We start from the raw sequence: 18,841 nt of genomic DNA on the forward strand, positions 1-18,841 counted from the left end.
CGTAGACTTGGGATATATGTTGGGTTTGATTCTCCATCTATTATCAGATACCTTGAGTCTCTTACAGGGGATATGTTTAAGGCACGTTTTGAGGATTGTCATTTTAACGAATCCATTTTTCCAACATTGGGTAATGAGAAGTCGGTGCCTAAAGCACGACAGGAAATTACTTGGAAAAATAAAGCTCTTTCCCAATTTGATCATCGTACAAAAGAATGTAATCTAGAGGTTTAAAAGATTATTCATTTGCAAAGTGTTGCAAACCAATTACCAGATGTATTTACTGACACTAAAGGTGTGGTAAAATCATATATTCCTGCTGTTAATGTTCCAGCAAGGATTGCAGTCCCTGAAGGACAAGTTGCCAAAATAGCAATAGGCGAATCTAAGATATGCCTGAAGCGTGGACGGCCTATTGGTGCTAAGGACAAAATTCCTCAGAAGAGGAAAATACAAAATGAATTTGGTACTCTTGAAGAGTCCATACCAACACAGGCCATAAGAGTAATTGATGCTCCTGAAGAGAGTAAATCTCCTGAGAAAGAACCTCCTGAAGAGGTATTTCATGAAATGTCTTCCCTTGAAGAGGGACAGGTACCTGAAAATAACAAGATCTCGATACATTTCATGAGTACAGGAGAAATTTTGAATACAAATAAAACTGTTGTCGACAACATATTTTCATATAAAATGGCTCTTGACATTACCAGAAGTAATGAAAAAATTGAGCCAAGAACTGTCGAAAAATATCGACGTAGAGATGACTGGCCAAAATGGAAATCAGCTATTGAAGCTGAATTAAACTCGCTAGCAAAGCGAGAGGTCTTTGGACCAATTATACAAACACCAAAGGGTGTAATGCCCGTTGGATATAAATGGGTATTTATACGTAAACGTAATGAAAGCAATGAAATTGTGCGATATAAAGCACAACTTGTTGCACAAGGTTTCCTGCAGAAACTGGGGATTGATTATGAGGAAACATACTCTCCTATTATGGATGCAATCACATTCAGATATTTGATCAGTTTGACAGTTATAAAAAGATTGAATATACAATTCAGATACCTTCGAGGTACGGTTGATATGGAATTATTTTATCAACATGATTCAAATCCACAATTAGTTGGATATGCAGATGCAGGTTATCTTTCAGATCCACACAGAGGTAGATCTCAAACTGGATATGTATTTACTTATGGAAATTCTGTTATATCATGGAGATCTGTCAAACAAACATTATCTGCTACCTCTTCAAATCACTTAGAGATCATTGCAATTCATGAAGCAAGTCGAGAATGTATTTGGCTAAGATCAATGATCCAACATATTCAAGAAAAGTGTGGTCTTCTAGCGATTAATGATAGCCCAACAACTTTATATGAAGATAATGCTGCTTGTATTACTCAAATTAGAGGATGATATATCAAATGTGATAGAACCAAACATATTTCACCTAAATTCTTTTATACTCATGAACTTCAAGAGAAATGTGAAATTAAAATCAAGCAGATACGATCAAGTGATAATCTGGCAGATTTATTCACAAAAACATTACCAACTACAACATTTAAAAAGATTATGCAGAACATTGGAATGCGGAGACTTGAAGACATTTTATCATGCACTTTTCAGGGGGAGTAATGTCTTGAAGATTTATACTGATTGTACTCTTTTTCCTTCGCTAAGGTTTTATCCCACTGGGTTTTCCTTTGTAAGGTTTTAATGAGGCAATCTTAAAGCATTTTACGGTACACATGAATATTGTACTCTTTTTCCTTCGCCATTGATTTTTTTCCCACAGGATTTTTCCTTGGCAAGGTTTTAACGAGGCATATTTATTATATGTGGTCATCAAAAGGGGGAGTGTTGTAAAATAAATTGTATGACCACCTTAAGCTAGCCGATATATGCACAGTGCATAGTGCCAGCATAGTACTGCATAGTAACTGGCATAGTGAATGGCCGACATATACACAGTGCATAGTGCCAGCATAGTACTACATAGTAACTGGCATAGTGAATGACCGACATATGCACAGTGCATAGTGCCAGCATAGTACTGAATAGTAAATAGCTGACATATGCACAGTGCATAGTGCCAGCATAGTACTGCATAGTAAGCTAGCATAGTTCCCTTTGTATGCCTATATATATCGTTGAATTCTTTAAGAAATTCATAAGTTTCATAACTTCTCTGAGTTCTATCTCTCTCTCTCTCCTTTTAGAAAGTTTTATAATAAATCTATCTCTCTCTTTACTTTTCGATAGTTTCATAACATATTTTATATTATTATTAATTTTTTTACTATTTATAAAATATATAAAATAGTACCTCATTTACATGAATTGAGATTAAAATTAAAAATTAAATAAAATATTATTAAAATATATTATTTTTTATTTTATTTTTTATAAAAATTTTAAAAATTATAATAATTAAATAAAATAATATAAATATATAATAAAATAAAATAAAAAAATTTATGAGAGTGAACGATATTTTGCTTAGCTGTTTAGAGAGGAGAACGCATGAGAAAGTAGGCAAGACAGAATTCAACGACACGGCCATGTAACTTGTTTTATAGCTTTAGTATTAGTTTAGTCAAAGTTAAATTTTGACTAAATTATAGTTAAGTTATTTAAAATTCTCTTATATCATATTTAATAATTTTATTTTAATTTTAATTATTTCCTTTTTCAATAGTTAAATGTAATCAATCTAAAAGTTATATAATATCTTGATTATAAAATAATCTTCCTGATTCTATTTTCATCGCGTTTCATATTTTAATAAATAAAATATTGACGATTGTTGTAGAAGCCTTCCAAAGTTTTTTTGACATTTTTTTCAAAAATTCTTTTTTTCGGTAAGTTTTTGCTACTTGATATTCATTGCCACAACAAATTTTTCTAATTATATAATTTGTTTTTAACATTTCAATAAATTAATTAATATTTTATAATTTTTTTGAATCTTGAAATTAGACTAAGTAGGTTTTGTAGTTTTTCTTTTTTCTGTCTTCTACTTTTCAAGTTGGCTTTATATTTAAATTTTCTTGATTGAAATTTTAGAATTTGGAGGATTATATATAATAAAAATGGACTAAATAATCAATATTTTAATATAATAATAAATTAAAAGAGTTTATTATTTAGTATTATTAAAAGGTGATTAGTTAAATTTATAAAAATAAGTTTTTTAATCAAATTTTAATTAAATTTTGACTAGACAACAACTAATACTGCAAGACAATTGTCATACAAAACAGATTTAAAAAAGGAAAATGCTATCTGCAAGCGCCTTGGGGAGACGGCGTGCAGTCGATGCCTACGTGGCATTAATGAAACAAACCGTTTCATTCAAAATTTTTTTCCATTAATGAAACGAATCGTTTCACAGCCGGTTGACATCCCCCTTTCCCCCCTTTCTTTTTGGTTTTCCCATTCAGTCCCGTGCTCCCCTCCCACCCTCTTCGATTTCCCCCTTCTCCCCTCTTCGATTTCCCCCCTTCTTCTTTCTAGAGCCTTCGATTCTCCCATCTCCAGACCACGGAAACCCTCGATTCTGCCTCGTCTCTTCGTATTTTCCCTTCGATTTATGAGGGATCTTTCTCATATTTGAGCACTGTGATGTTTCTACCGATCGATTTCGCCATCTCTAGAGCAGTAACCATTCGGTTTCCATCTCCCACGTCCAAAAACCCTAACATTTACTCCACTTCAGGCCAAAAACCCTAACCCTAACCCTAAGAGCTTCTATTTCTATTCGGTGCGAAAACCCTAAGCAGTGTTTCTCTCCGATGCGAAAACTGTAACCCTAGAGTTTTGTTTCTCTTTGGTGCGAAAACCCTAACTTAATTAGTTGCGTTTCTCTTCGATGCAAAAAACCTAACCCTAAGAGTTCTGTTTCTATTTGGTGCAAAAACCCTAACTCAATCAAGTGTGTTTCGATGCGAAAACCCTAACCAATCCCCGTGTTTCTCTTCGATGCGAAAACCCTAACTCTAATAGTTCTGTTTCTATTTAGTGTGAAAACCCTAACCCTAACCTAGCCACTTTCTATTGATCCCGAAACCCTACCCTAACCCTAACCTAGCCACTTTCTATTCATCCCGAAACCCTAACCCTAACCCTAACCCTATTTAACTTACCCTAACCCTAACCCTAAGCAGTTAACTTACCCTAACCCTAAACATTTACCCTTTCTCTTCGAAACATTTTCTCATTCTCGTGAATGTGAATGAGTTAAAGCTTGGTAAGCTCTCTGAACCTAACTCTGAAAACTAATCATTTATAATGTAGTAGTTCTCTGATATTTTACTTGCTGATGCTTCATTGTTTCATTTGTAGGTTTGAGTGGGCAGGATCATTGAAGGAAATCAATTCTATTTTTTGGGTTGGATTGCTAGATTATTGAGTTATAATTTAATGATTCATTTAATTTTCACAATGAATCAATCATTGCTCATGTTAGCTACTGTTAGTTAATTCTGTTTATACTCTCATGGCAAATAACCCTTGCTTTTTAGGTTGGATTTGCTACATTAGTAAGTTATAGTTTAGCATGTCAATTCTGTTTTTTGGGTTGGATTGCTAGATTATTGAGTTATAATGTAATGATTCATTTAATTTTCACAATGAATCAATCATTTCTTATTTTAGCTACTGTTAGTTAACTCTGTTTATACTCCCATGGCAAATAACCCTTGCTTTTTAGGTTAGATTTGCTACATTAGTAAGTTATAGTTTAGCATGTCAATTCTGTTTTTTGGGTTGGATTGCTAGATTATTGAGTTATAATGTAATGATTCATTTAATTTTCATAATGAATCAATCCTTTCTCATGTTAGCTACTGTTAGTTAACTCTGTTTATACTCCCATGGCAAATAACCCTTGCTTTTTAGGTTGGATTTGCTACATTAGTAAGTTATAGTTTAGCATGTCAATTCTGTTTTTTGGGTTGGATTGCTAGATTATTGAGTTATAATGTAATGATTCATTTAATTTTCATAATGAATCAATCATTTCTCATGTTAGCTACTGTTAGTTAACTCTGTTTATACTCCCATGGCAAATAACCCTTGCTTTTTAGGTTGGATTTGCTACATTAGTAAGTTATAGTTTAGCATGTCAATTCTGTTTTTTTTTTTTTGTTAGATTGCTAGATTATTGAGTTATAATGTAATGATTCATTTAATTTTCACAATGAATCAATCATTTCTCATGTTAGCTACTGTTAGTTAACTCTGTTTATACTCCCATGACAAATAACCCTTGCTTTTTAGGTTGGATTTGCTACATTATTAAGTTATAAATGAGCATGTCAATTCTGTTTTTTTGGTTGGATTTCTACATTATTGAGTTATAATATAATGAATCATTTAATTTTCACAATGAATCAATCCTTTCTCATGTTAGCTATTATTAGTTAACTCTGTTTCTACTCCCATGTCAAATAACCCATGCTTTTGTTGTTGGATTTGCTACATTATTAAGTTAAAATTTAGCATGTCAATTTTTTTTTTTTTTTGGTTGGATTTCTACATTATTGAGTTATAATGTAATGAATCATTTAATTTTCACAATGAATCAATCATTTCTCATGTTAGCTATTATTAGTTAACTCTGTTTCTACTCCCATGCCAAATAACCCATGCTTTTGTTGTTGGATTTGCTACATTATTAAGTTAAAATTTAGCATGTCAATTATGTTTTTTGGGTTGGATCTCTACATTTGCATGAGTTATACTTTCATGAATCATTCAATTTTTCCAATTAATCAATCCTTTCTCATGTTAGCTATTGTTTGTCAACTCTGTTTATACTCCCATGGCAAATAACCCTTGCTTTTTAGGTTGGATTTGCTACATTATTAAGTTATAATTTAGCATGTCAATTCTGTTGATGTTACCTATTGTAAAATGTTTTTTTACAGTTGTTTAGATTATCGTAGTGTCAATCTGGTTTTGGTTAAAATGTCGTCATCATCATCAATGTCTTCTGCATATGTTGTAAATCCTACTTTGAGTACACCTGTGTGCTTCTGTGATGTTGAAGCCACAGTGAGATACTCAAATACTTCCACAAATACTGGCCGAGCCTTCCTAGGATGTCGAAAATACAACACTAAGGTAACTGTTGCTGCATCTCAAGGCATTTGTACAATGTGTTTATAGTCCCACATTTTCTTGTTCATGTTATCTAATATTTTCCTTTGTCATGATTAGGGATTGCCATATTGCAAGTACTTCAAATGGATAGATAGTCAAGACATAGATCAAGACCTTCTGGAAAGGAAGAATGATTTGTTAAGGAAAGAGGCATACTTGGATAAGATATTGGACGATATTCAAAAAAGAGAGATTCAATTTCGAAAGATGGCGGATGAGATAGAGAAGAGACAAATAGAGCTAACCAATATAAATGAAGAGATTGTGAAGAATATATCGATCCTTCTTCAGCAACAAGCTGACTTAAGGCGCTCCCACACATTATCTTCGCTATTTTGGGCTTTTGTCATTGTTCTCCTTTGTTACTTGCTACTAGCCATGAGAGGATATGGGATGTAATACTATATGTTAGTTGATAGTGTTAATTGTATTGCAAAATATTTGTAAGTTAATACTCTTTAAGTTGGTCAGAACTTAAGATGAGTGATGGTGAAAATATGTGTTGTACTCATTTTGGTCAATTAGGTTGGAGTTGATGTAATTGTGTCATATGTAGAAGCACTCAAGCAAATCTGTACATGTATTTGCTTTTTTGAACCCGCTGCACTTGTATAATCCAGTTGCCCAAATTGTAATTACAGTTCCATCACTCAATGAAATTTGTGTATTTGTTTGTTTATCATTGGAAATTGTTAATTGCACAGGTGGTTGGATTGAGTGCTTTTATTGACCTATAATCATTTGGATAGATGTATCTTTAATCGACAGTTTGGGCAGGGCTTAACCACCAATCTGTTGTACCTGAAATACCTGCTACGAATTAACAATCCAACCCTACTGCGTGGGTCTGCATCTTTTGCATACACTTGCAAATAACATTGTCACCACAGGTTCCAGTAGTTAGTTGTTGGAATATTACACGCACATCTCAAGTTTGCTGCCTTTCTGTTAAAACTTAACTTAACACCGGAAAGTTGGAAGTAAACAACAAGAATAATGAAACGAAGACCACCATGCATTCTTCCCACATGTATTATAATTACAACTTCATAGACATGCATAAAAGTCTTCTTACAACAACCAATACTTGCATAAAACTGGTCAACAACACCAGTGATATCTATATCATTTACAAAAAGAATTAAAGAATCTATCACCACCATACTTTCTTCTCACCTATACAAACTTTGCATCAATATGGGCATGCATAAAAGTCTTCTTACAAAAATATCTACATACTTCACCAACACTTGCGCATGCCTTCTTCCCACATTAATGGGAGGTTCAACAACTGCTGATTACTACATACTATGGCCTTGCATCAAGAATCACAGTTAGATATGGTGTCACTTGCAACCCTTCTTCCCACATTACACCAAATCAAAAGAGCTAGCCAAGCATCAAAATCTGGTCAGTTTACAAAAACAGCAACTCCAATATTCACCCACCAATCTTTCTTCCAAGAAGATTTACAAAAACTGGGTGTTACCCAAAATATAACAAACTGGTCAGCACAACAAAATCTGGCCAATACATACTCCTGCATCACAATAATCCAGTTAGATATGGGCCTGAATTCATATCTAGTAAACTATTTTCTACACATACCAAGTAGAAAATCTGAAAAAAGTTATAACAAATCCAAACAGAAACTTTGCTCCACATACCTCTTTAAGTTTAACCATACATCATTGTATGGCTTGTGATCCATCCACAGGTTGTGATCCATCCACTCCAAGTGATATCTATACAGAATATATCGGTTATATTAATATGACACATTATTGACTATTAAAATAAGCCAAGTTTAGGAATAGTACACTTTCTTGACTCCCAACCATTATTTACAAGTCCGGGTTGATTTCATAAGTTGAGTTGACTGGCACAGTCTAGTGAGGCCCAGATAACAAAAACAATGTAACCATATAAGACTTTAAAAACATGGAGATGAATTTTCCTTTAGAAATATAATTAGTTACTAAGATGGCTAGAAAGTTTATACCTTGACATTTCCTGCATCATTAACAGCTATCTCTGATGGCCCAAATAAATTGCTACACGTGTTTTGGGTTGGTAGTGTGCTTCCATCTCGCTAATTTGCGCATACAACAATGAGGCCCACGATGTCATCACAATATTTGCATAAGAATCAACCCAAATAAACATGTATTTACCCAATATAACTCAAACACTTGCAAATAACATATACAAAATTACCTCTTTACGTTTTCCCTTTGCAGTTGCTGACTTAGTCCTTTGTTTAAATTTGCGCATCTCTTGCTCCATCCTGAATGCTCTTTTCAGAGATGGGGGTCTGCCTTTTCCGCACACAACTCGTGGACTGAGTACAATTTTTTCACTTGCTACGTCAGTTATGTTCTTTGATGTACCACCAACATTGGAAGCCAGTTTGGGAATTGAAGGGGATTCTTGGGTGTCACCATATAACTCAATCATAGAATACAACTTTGCTGTTGCATCCTCAGTATACTCTTTCGAACCCGCTGCACATGTAATCATCCGGTAACAGATATTCAATAGGCTGGAATATCTGTTACTATCTTCCCGCTGAGACCCTGTGTCATATGTACTGTTGATTAACGTGTATCTTCGTTTGATGTCCTTTCTCCATCGATCTAAAATGTATGTATCTTACACAGTTTTTATCCCGTTACATTTGAATATGACCAAGATATGCCTACATAGTATCCCCCTCATCTGGAATAACCCACATGAACACTTAACATCGCAGTCTTCCTCATTGAAGTCCACATAAAAGTTAACATGTTTAGTGAACTCCTCAACTAGCACTTCATCTTCTACCAGATAGGTCTTCTTCACACCATCTCGTCTAAGTAGAGATGAGTCCATATCGACTAGACCCATAACTTGCTCCTGCACTTCTCTAAATTTTGCATTCGTGTACAACTGTTGGAATCTCTTTTCGATTGGAGATCTAGATATGCATGGAATTGTAACGCTAAAAGATTGGAAGTCTGAGCTGATTTCATTCTCCATTTTCTTTCTCAAGACATTGTCAAATTGGTCGACAAACTCTTTCAAGTTTGTCTTCGCATAAACATATCCGTCAAAAAATGTATTTATGCTCTCGCTTCGTTGTGTTGTACTCATGCCTGCCTAAAAATATTCCTTTAGAAATACCGGTACCCAATGCGTTCGCTCAGCATACAAACTTTGCAACCACACATTCTCTTCCAAGTTGTACACGCCAATTAACTCTTCTCAAGATTTCTCAAACTCTTCAATGGTTTGACTGTCATACACACATTTCATCAGCTGAGTTTTCAGGCCACTTTTGTAGGCACGATGGGAACCAAGCTTCTCTTGGACTTTTTTCAGAATATGCCACAGGCAAAATCTATGTCTGCTTTTTGGAAGTACAATAGAAATGACATTTTTCATTGCTCTATCATGTTCGGTAATAATAGCTGGCGGGGCTATACCATCCATACACTCTAGCTAGGTCTGAAATAGCCATGTAAAAGTCTCTGTATCCTCACTAGAAATTAACCCTGCTCCAAAGAGAATCGATTGCCCATGATGGTTTATACCAACAAAGGGTGCAAAGGGTATTCCATATCTGTTTGTTAGGTACGTTGTGTCAAACGTTACCACATCACCAAAATCTTGATAAGCTGCCCTACTACGTGGATCTGCCCAAAATACATTCTTCAACCTTCCATCATCATCTAAATCCATCAAGGCAAAGAATTTGGGATTCTTGTATTGCATCCTTGCAAAATAGTCTTGAAGTGCTCCAGCACCACCTGCTCCAAGTCGTAAATGTTTTGCCTTGTCAATGTAGTTACGACAATCCTTTTTCAAAATGGGAGGTTCTGAAATCCTCCCGCACCAACAACAAGAGATCCAAAACTCTTGTTCATTCGGATGCCGCAAGGTCGTTAGTATCTAGTACTCTTTTTACGGCCTCACTAACTTCGCGATTACATCGGAAGAACCGGGATTTCTATGGACTCAACCCATGATTATGGGTATTATGGACTGTGGTCAACCGCATCTTTCCCTGGATTTTTAAGGCATTAATCCGAGCTTTACAGTCAGTTTTCCCTGTCGGGTGTGGTTTGGCGACATTCATTGTCCTATTCCTAACTTTTCCCCCACGAGTACAACCAATGGTGACATATCTGACATTTCCTTCGTCATCTCTCTCACTCCGTTGTGTCATGGATCCAAAATTGCATTTCTTAGCATATACCCTATAATATTCCATTAATTCCTCAAAAGAATCAAACTCCATCCCCGATTTTGGCTCCATAATTATATCACCACCCTTCATTTGCCCTAACGGAGGTGAGCCACCATCCATTTGGTCTAACGGAGGTGAACCGACAGTGCCATACTCGGTTTCATGTAGGTCTGGCCTCTCCTCTTCACCATGTTCATGCACTCTAGAGGAGGAACTGGGTGCTTCAGTTTCTTCACACCCAGGTGTATCCTCTTTACCAATCGGCACCTCTGTTCCAGAGCTTGTAGCCATGAGAGGACTCGGATGTCCCATCCCTTATTGAAATGGGTAACCAGCATTCTGCAAAAAATTAAAGCTATTAAACTTCCAATAAATTCATAACATAAATAAATAAACAAAGTAATGGGGTATTACCATCTGAATGTTGCTTGTATATTGGTATGCATCTGGATATGGCATAAAAGCAGGTGACCACGTAGGCCGTGGTGGATAGTAAGTATATTTTGGCATGTTTGGGGCAATTGTTGGGATGTCCTAACATAAAAATAACAATGATAATTAGCAAGGTCGAGGTTGATGAATGCATACAAATTTTAAAAATCATAGGAAATCATACAGCAGCTGGGGGATTTGAGCTAGATGGCATTGAGAGCTATGGGTTTTCTTCCCCTTTTCCCATGCTGAAATCTGTATACCAGAAAATTGTACAACCACCTTTATAATGGAATAAAGGTGTTCGTACAAATCACGATGTTTGTTAAATAGCAAACTCTGTTCATATTTATATTGCAATTATAACATGTAATTGCACATCAATATATTAGTAAGCTTGTGCAACTTTTAACCCAATAGGCTGCAGAGCAAGAAAAGAAAAAGAACATGGAAAATTAACCCACTAGGATCTAGATATTTTCTTGTTTGGCCAGTGAGAATGGTTCCTTCTGTGTGTATTTTCTAGACCATCGTCTCCTAAACCATTTTGTAATCTTTTTCTTTTCCTTCTAACGATGAATGGAGGTTGATGAACAATTACATACATACAATATTAAGTACACACAGAAGGAACCATGTAATTTTCCATAGCCATCAAAATAGTGCAAAGACAATGGACCAAGTACCATGTAATTGTGACAATGGCTCTATCTTTCCCAATTTATGCAGAATTTTCCAAAATAATTCTTACAAAAAATAAATATCATCATACTCCCATCATCATCAAATATAAGTAGTAGGTTATAAAAAAAGAAAGAAAGAAAGAAAGAAGTGATGATAATGCCATTTAAAACAAGCAAAACACTGTAGGCATGTTAGTTGGATTTGGGCTTGATTTTATTCAGGAAAACAACAGGGGATATATTTTTGTAATTCAAGTAAATCTTCTAACACAAAATCTAGAGCTAAAAGTGGTTTAGGATCAATTTCTTTTTTTAATCTTCTAACACAAAATTATTGTTGTTAGCCAACGACACTAGAAACAACATACTTACAAGACATTAGCTTCTGAAAATGACTTTGTAACGTCAACAACATAAATAATTTCCATTCCATTCAGATGGTAGGATCGTTGCCTCTTTCACCACCAAGAAAAGTCAGAACAAAAATTTTTTTTAAAAAAAAAACCTACACTTGTACTCACGTGCCATTTCATCATTCAAGCTAATACACTCCACCACAACATCCCCTTGAATATGGCAATTGATGATTCATTTAGCAAACCAATCATAGAATCCAAATATAACTTAATGATTCACTAACCAAATTGCTCATTAAAATTAATATTTATCATTAGTTTCTTCCATAAAAATGGTTCAAAATATAAAATCACCAAAGTGCAATTTCATCATACTTATTAGTGCCATTTCTTGTTAGTCCCACACCAAAAACGCTGTGGGCAGCCGGTTGGATTTAGCCTTCAATTTATTAGCCAAAACAACAGGGAATATGGCATTGAGGGAATGAAATAATGGACCTGCCTTGGTTGGATTTGGACCTAGGAGACTAGAAAATTTATTTTTCCTTCGTAATCACAACATGTATTGCAGAGCATTTACCTCTAGAGCAGGTTACTCTCTTCTCATCTGTCCAAAGCTCATAGGCTCTGTTTCAGTGGGATGAAAAGAGGACAGAGCTTCAGTCACATTATTGAGGAAGGAGGCAACCGGTACGTGGTGTCAAAAGCAAGGAAGAGTTTGTAGGCGCCTCTGTCGGATTGCCAACTTGCTAAACTCAGACTATCATGCAAAGATCCTAACTTTAGCAACAAAAAAAAAAAAAGGTAAGAGTTTTTAGCAAAAATCATAGGCGTCCAAATCACTTCTCCATTAATATAACAGATAAACCCACATGCTAGAGACCCACACGAAGAACATTTATCCGAAGAAGAAGAAGACCCAAACCCAATTGTAGCTCTTACCAGTTTTTCATACAATCGAAGACGACGATGCAAAGATCAAGTTTTTCCACTTCATGCTACAATGTTTCCCAGTTGCATAAAGAAGACGATCAGAAAGACATGGTGAACAAACCAAATCTCAGACCACACAGATGCAACTAGCTCAGACCACAATCGCCATTTCAGAAAGCTTGGAAAAGAAGCCAAAGCCGTATTTCATCTTCCCGCATTTCTTTGTTTCATTTTCTTCTTCTTTTTTTTTTTAAGAAAAAAAAACAGCTAACGTGGCATGGCCGACTACACGTCGACTACATTACCAGACTGTCTGTAGAAGAACTGTTTAAAAAATGCATGCAAACACATTCACAATTTCAAGAAGGATGGGGTCTACTCTGTTGCCCAATCCTTATTGCTGGGCGTGACTGTTCAATGTAATTTTTTTTTAATTTTTTTATAGTTTTTAATTATTTTCTTAATTATTAAGTTAAAAAAAATATTAATACATTTAAAATCATTTTTTTGATTACTAAGTAAAAAAAAAATAGCGGTACACTTCGAGCGGTACAGTAACTTTTCCCTTCCAAGAAATCATTTCGGCTAACCTTATTTCCGTGCTGCCTGGTTGGGATTAGAACTAGTCGTGTTTGTCACTGATCTTTACTTTTTCCTATGGCATCATGATGCCTTTTTCATTGTGCCAGTGATACATGAATTGAAAAGGATCTGCTCTTTTAACTTTCCATTTTCATAAAAAGATTCATCTAAAAGTTGTAAATCATGGTATTCCAAATTTGGATTTCCCAGTCTCTACAGAAATGGATCAAATGATAGGAGCAAGGCCAAGAACAGTGAGCTTTTCCAAGCCAGCTTTAATTTTCCAGACCAGCTTTTAAAGTTTGAACTATTGGGTTCATCTTGTTTGTGTCTGGAACTTATCCAAAATAAAAATAAAAATAAAAATCTTGGTTATGCTTGGAAAATATGAAAACGTCTAATTGAATAATTGACAGAGATTTATCATGTTAGACATATATAAGCGGAATTTTATACCTTTTGCACCGAAATTTGGATCTTTGTTGAAGTTGTTCTATGTGATTCTGTCCTTCGAACTCTCACACTCTAAAAGTACAATCTAAGAGAGAGAACACACCAAAGAGAGGAGAGTAATTCCTCAGAATTCATTGGTGTAACATAGCAACAAGGGAAGGGACGAGAGACTATACATAAGTTTCAAGCAATGAATTGGCCATTTCAATGGCTAGCTAGTGTCAGTTACAACCTCCTTGTGCATCTTCCATTTGAGCTTTCAACTTTTTTCATACCAAGTATCCCATTATGTCATAGAATACTCAAGCACACCTAATAAGCATTTCTAAACACTTATTCCATCAATACCTCAAAAGGAATATGTACATCTCATTGTCAACTGAAACCACAATTTATGCAATTCTAAACTCTTAGACGCATTTCAAATGAGTTTTGTAAAACCCATATTTCTGCAAAATTTGAAAGAAATTAGCCCAAAAGGATTCCATTATCAAGAAGTGTATCTACAACTTCTTATACCAATTTCTCCACCAAATGATGTATTTAATCTCTATCTTCCATCTTTCTACAATGTTACGGTTGGATGTAGCGTGTATGGTGCACAAATGTTAACTTTTTTCTTGTAATTTTTCTTCTATATTCAAAGTTCACCTTCATTCACAAAAGTCCCTGTGTGTATTTTATGCAGATTAGGTGCGTATGCTAAATGACAGGTCCTAACCCAATGTCATGATTCATCTGCGTGACATTTAACTACATATTCAATTGTCATAGGTTCTTAATTTGGCTATATATTTATGGAAGTTAAATAACATACATTCATACTTAACAACACACATAATATTATATAATAATTTTTTCACAATTATCAAAAATAAATATTATCATAATATACTTTAAGAATATCCTCATAATATGACATCTTTTATATATATGTATATATATATATATATATATATATTGAATAAATTTAAATTTTGGTTTTGCTTGTAAATTTGGATTAATCTGAAATATGATATTCTATATAAAGAGATATTGCAAATATCAAAAGATATGGAGATATCATTGGTAATTATAGGAAATTTTTAAAATGAATAGAAAATATTAAAAATATATATAATATTTAAATTATATAGAGAAATATAAATATAAACTAATATACAGTATATTGTAAAAATCAAGACGTAAAATAGAAAAAGTGATTTTTATTGATATATTTTAAAAAATAAGATAAAAAAAATAATTGAAAATGCTATAATGAGCATTGAAAACATCTCTTAATATAAGCTCTGTTAAGAGATCAACAATGACTTTGTTTTAGAAATACAATCCTTGTCCCGTCATAAATGGGATTCCTAGCAGACGATAGAGACCGTGATATCATAAAAAAATGGTCACTAGATTTAAAGTATGGATGCTTACATCTAGGCGTTGAATGAACTCCTTACCCAAACAGTTTTTTGGACTATTGCATTTTCTTTATTCTGCATTATTTATTTATTTATTTTTACCCAAAGCTGTTCCTCCCATATTTTCTCTTAGCCCCATCAGCACTCAACTACCTCAGCTCCATAATCAAATTTACTTCATCCTCCCTAAAACCAAATCTACTCTGTCCTCCCAATTCTTTTCTGCGTCAACACTTAATATACTTGACTTTAGACATAGAGTCAATGAGATTTTAAGAGTTAAGTTGTGAGCTGGATTTGATTTTCTTCTCCAACAAGAAGGCCGTTGAATTTGTGTGCTCAGTATGCAGTGATGGATAAAAATAATGAAAACAGTTGAACTTGCATTGCAATCAAACCCTTTAACTGTAACATTTCAACAATAATTAGCAGTAATTGACGTTTAAAAATCTGATTTGATCATTTTTTTTTTTTTTTGAAGAATACTTGGGGTGTTTTTGGTTCATTATAACAATTTTTCATTTTAGAAATGAGAAAAAAGATAAAACAATACACAAATACATAATGTATGTGTATTTGTTATGGACAACTTAGACTGATGACAAGTAATACTACTCATCATTTCAATTTTCATCATCCTCTCATCATCTCATTATGTGACATTAGATGATTGGAGCTTATTTATTATATTTTATTTGTGAATATATCTTCTAATACCACATCATAGAATAATGAATAGATTTACTCATTAGCCATGAGGTTTGACACTCTGACCAATTGCTAAAAAAGATGCAAAAAAGGATATTATAAGATACTTGATTAAGTCGATGCAGGTTAAATGTCAAGCTCATTATGAGACATACAGTTTAGAATCTTTAAACAGAGACCTAAGCCCATGGTCCCCCCACATCAGATTTCAACTATGGGATTTCTATCACCTCATACTCATGGGAGATGCTGAGAGGAGATTGCTTTGAAACAGGTCTATCTTCCGACCAAAGCTCCAGATTTACTGTCCCTGTCCCCCAGTGGACGAGACACTTTAAAACCTCGTTCACATTAAACCGATTGACTAGCCCCAAGCCGATACATTTATCAATGAGCACCCATTCACCTGCATAAGAAGCCAGTGGTAACTAACTTGATCAATGAGTAGGCAACAAAACATACAATAAAGTTTCAAACGGGTACGAGATGATCTTGGTGAAAATAATTTCTACAAACTATGTTAAAATGACGAAATAATTTAGGCTTAGTTTGATCGAGTTGGTTTGCTAACTCACCAGAGTTTCTGTTATGTTCTTCATTTGCTTGATATGTTGTGGATATTTTAATATTGATAGGCATAGAAGTTTTAACATACTATTTTGCATCTATGCTTCATTTTGCACTAACTATCAAAAATGAAAAAATGGGCAATCATATAACCAAATCATCGGTTTTCAGATAAAGGTTATCCGTTGCCATTCATCCCCCCCAATCAAGGCTCCACTTTGGTTGTTCAGATCTCTCCTTTAGGCTTTTGGTGTACTTGGATTAATATTTTAGAGGCTATCATGTGCATAGATATTCTTGGGAAATACAGTTAGGTTTCTAATTACATTACCTTCACATATCTAGGTCCATGTAATTGACTTCTTTTTACGTGTATTTATGTTCCTTATTACCTATCTAATTATTTCTAGATCGTTGTAATTGACCATAACTAAATTGATTTTGGGACACCCAGTAAGGATGGTTTAAAAGAGACATTGGAATTCAAATTCTAAACCATAGATATCAATTGGGAATGTGACTATGCTGCAAGCCTGTTGGGAGTTTTATGTTGTTTGGGTCTTAAGTTGTTTTATAGGCTGCTTATTTAACGCTTTTTATATATTGTTTCATTTAATTTAAAGTCTGGAACTTTAGTGCTTTAGCAATTTTCCTATGAATGTACAGTGAGAAACAGGCGCTTCAGGAATTTTTCTACGGACGTTGGCATGGATGTGTGAAACATGCAGACACGAGGAAAAAAATACTAGAAACCCTAGAACCAAGCTAGGTCCCGCCCTTCTCTATTTTTCTGACTAGAAGCACCATAGTAAGCCCATAAATCTGACACTTCCAGCCCTCAACAGATTCCCAATTTAAAATCCAACCTCTAATTTAATTTTGTTGGCCCTTACCATGTTAGCTTTTACCAATTCTACACCCTCAACTCTGTAGTGGAACTAAGTAGCCAACGTGACTCTAGCTAGTTGTTCCTTCTTCAAGCACTAGACTCTTTCATATATTAGATACCAGCATCACCACATCCGACAAACTAGTTATTACATCCTTTCATCCAGTTCTATTACTTCGACAATTTAGCTCCATATAGAAATGGAGGGAGGAAACAAATTTTTTTCCATCAGGAGGAACCCAGGAGTCGTGTGACTTGGACCCCCTCAAAGAAGACAAATATTAAAGGACAACAAAAAGAAGCGATTACCAAGGAGGTCACAATTCAAAAGTGAACAAATAATCGAGACCCTTCCTGCTTCAGAAATCTCAATTTCTCAAGGAAAAAAATAGGTTGCAATCAAAAGGAAATAAAGAAGTTCCTCAAAGTTTCACATTTGGTCTTGAACATCCCAGCCTCAACATTTCCACCTATAAAGTTCTTTTTTTTATATAGGTAACATTTCCACCTATAAAGTAACTGCAGCATAACAATTCTAGAATGCCGAAGACATAAATGTTTATTTGTTCATTTAAAAGCTTGAGCATAATTTGATAGTTTTAACATATTGAATAAATTAAGAAAAAAAGACGAGGAATTAGCAAACTACAGATATTTTTTTACTTATAGCATTAATTTCCCATTTTTCACGATGTGTACTTCTAATTTCTTATTGTCTCCTGCCTCTTGGAAAACTTGTTATTGACTGGAAGGACAATAAATGACAATATTATAAAGTAAAGCACGCTTAGGGCTAATTTGAGCTATTTTTTTAAGGTTCAAAGAATAGAAAGAAGTCACTCCACCACCAGATCTAGAAGGAAGACAGAAAAATATAGAGCCCAAGTTCATCTTTGGGTGTCCTCAATTATTTAGTTACCCAAGAGTTTTTTTATATTCCCATCACAGCGAAATAGCTTCCACCATGATGTCAATGAAGATTTTTGGTAGGTAAGAACAAAAAATCTTACCATTAGGTAGTTGATTCCCTTCATAAAACTGCTCCCCAGATTCTGGCCACACTTCATGCTTTGTCCCGTCAATGGAAGTGAATGACACAAAAGATTCTGTAGGGTGCAAGAGGGTGAACATTGGGTGTACTCTTAAGCACACAAGTCTGCAGCATACAAGTATAACCAAGGGTTATGCATGCATTTCAGAAAGAAATAAAATGCATATTAGAAAAACATTCAGACAGACACAGAGTAAGAACCATAAGAATATAAAAGATAATAAATGCATCAAAAGCTTTCCCATCTACAAAGTTGTCAGCTTGGTAGGAAAGTAACTAGATAACCTGAAAGCAAAGAGACCTTTTCGATTACTGCTGATTATAAGCCAATCAAGAACAGTTTGCAAATTTCATCATAAAATTGTAATATTTAAGT

General features: G+C 34.4%; 2 protein-coding genes across 3 annotated transcripts in view; both read right to left on the reverse strand.

The window, feature by feature from the left end:
* Positions 1-9,654: 9,654 nt before the first annotated feature.
* On the reverse strand, positions 9,655-10,714 carry LOC122282396 (protein FAR-RED IMPAIRED RESPONSE 1-like). Its single transcript, XM_043094349.1, has 2 exons — positions 10,171-10,714; positions 9,655-10,031 (listed from the first exon to the last, which is right to left on the reverse strand). Exons 1-2 carry the CDS (start codon positions 10,712-10,714, stop codon positions 9,655-9,657), a joined length of 921 nt encoding a protein of 306 aa, XP_042950283.1.
* A 5,326-nt stretch (positions 10,715-16,040) lies between these two features.
* The window catches only part of LOC122280921 (alpha-glucosidase 2), a 33,731-nt gene continuing 30,930 nt past the window's right edge, over positions 16,041-18,841 (reverse strand). For both annotated transcript variants that reach the window (XM_043092055.1, XM_043092054.1), the window contains exons 22-23: positions 18,425-18,570; positions 16,041-16,364 (exon numbers count right to left, since the gene is read on the reverse strand). In XM_043092055.1, the coding sequence (XP_042947989.1) occupies positions 16,171-16,364; positions 18,425-18,570 (340 nt within the window). In that variant the 3' untranslated portion in view covers positions 16,041-16,170. The remainder of the gene's footprint in view (positions 16,365-18,424; positions 18,571-18,841) is intronic.

Source organism: Carya illinoinensis, chromosome 11, assembly GCF_018687715.1.
Source record: "Carya illinoinensis cultivar Pawnee chromosome 11, C.illinoinensisPawnee_v1, whole genome shotgun sequence".
In the NCBI taxonomy this organism is placed as follows: Eukaryota; Viridiplantae; Streptophyta; class Magnoliopsida; order Fagales; family Juglandaceae; genus Carya; species Carya illinoinensis.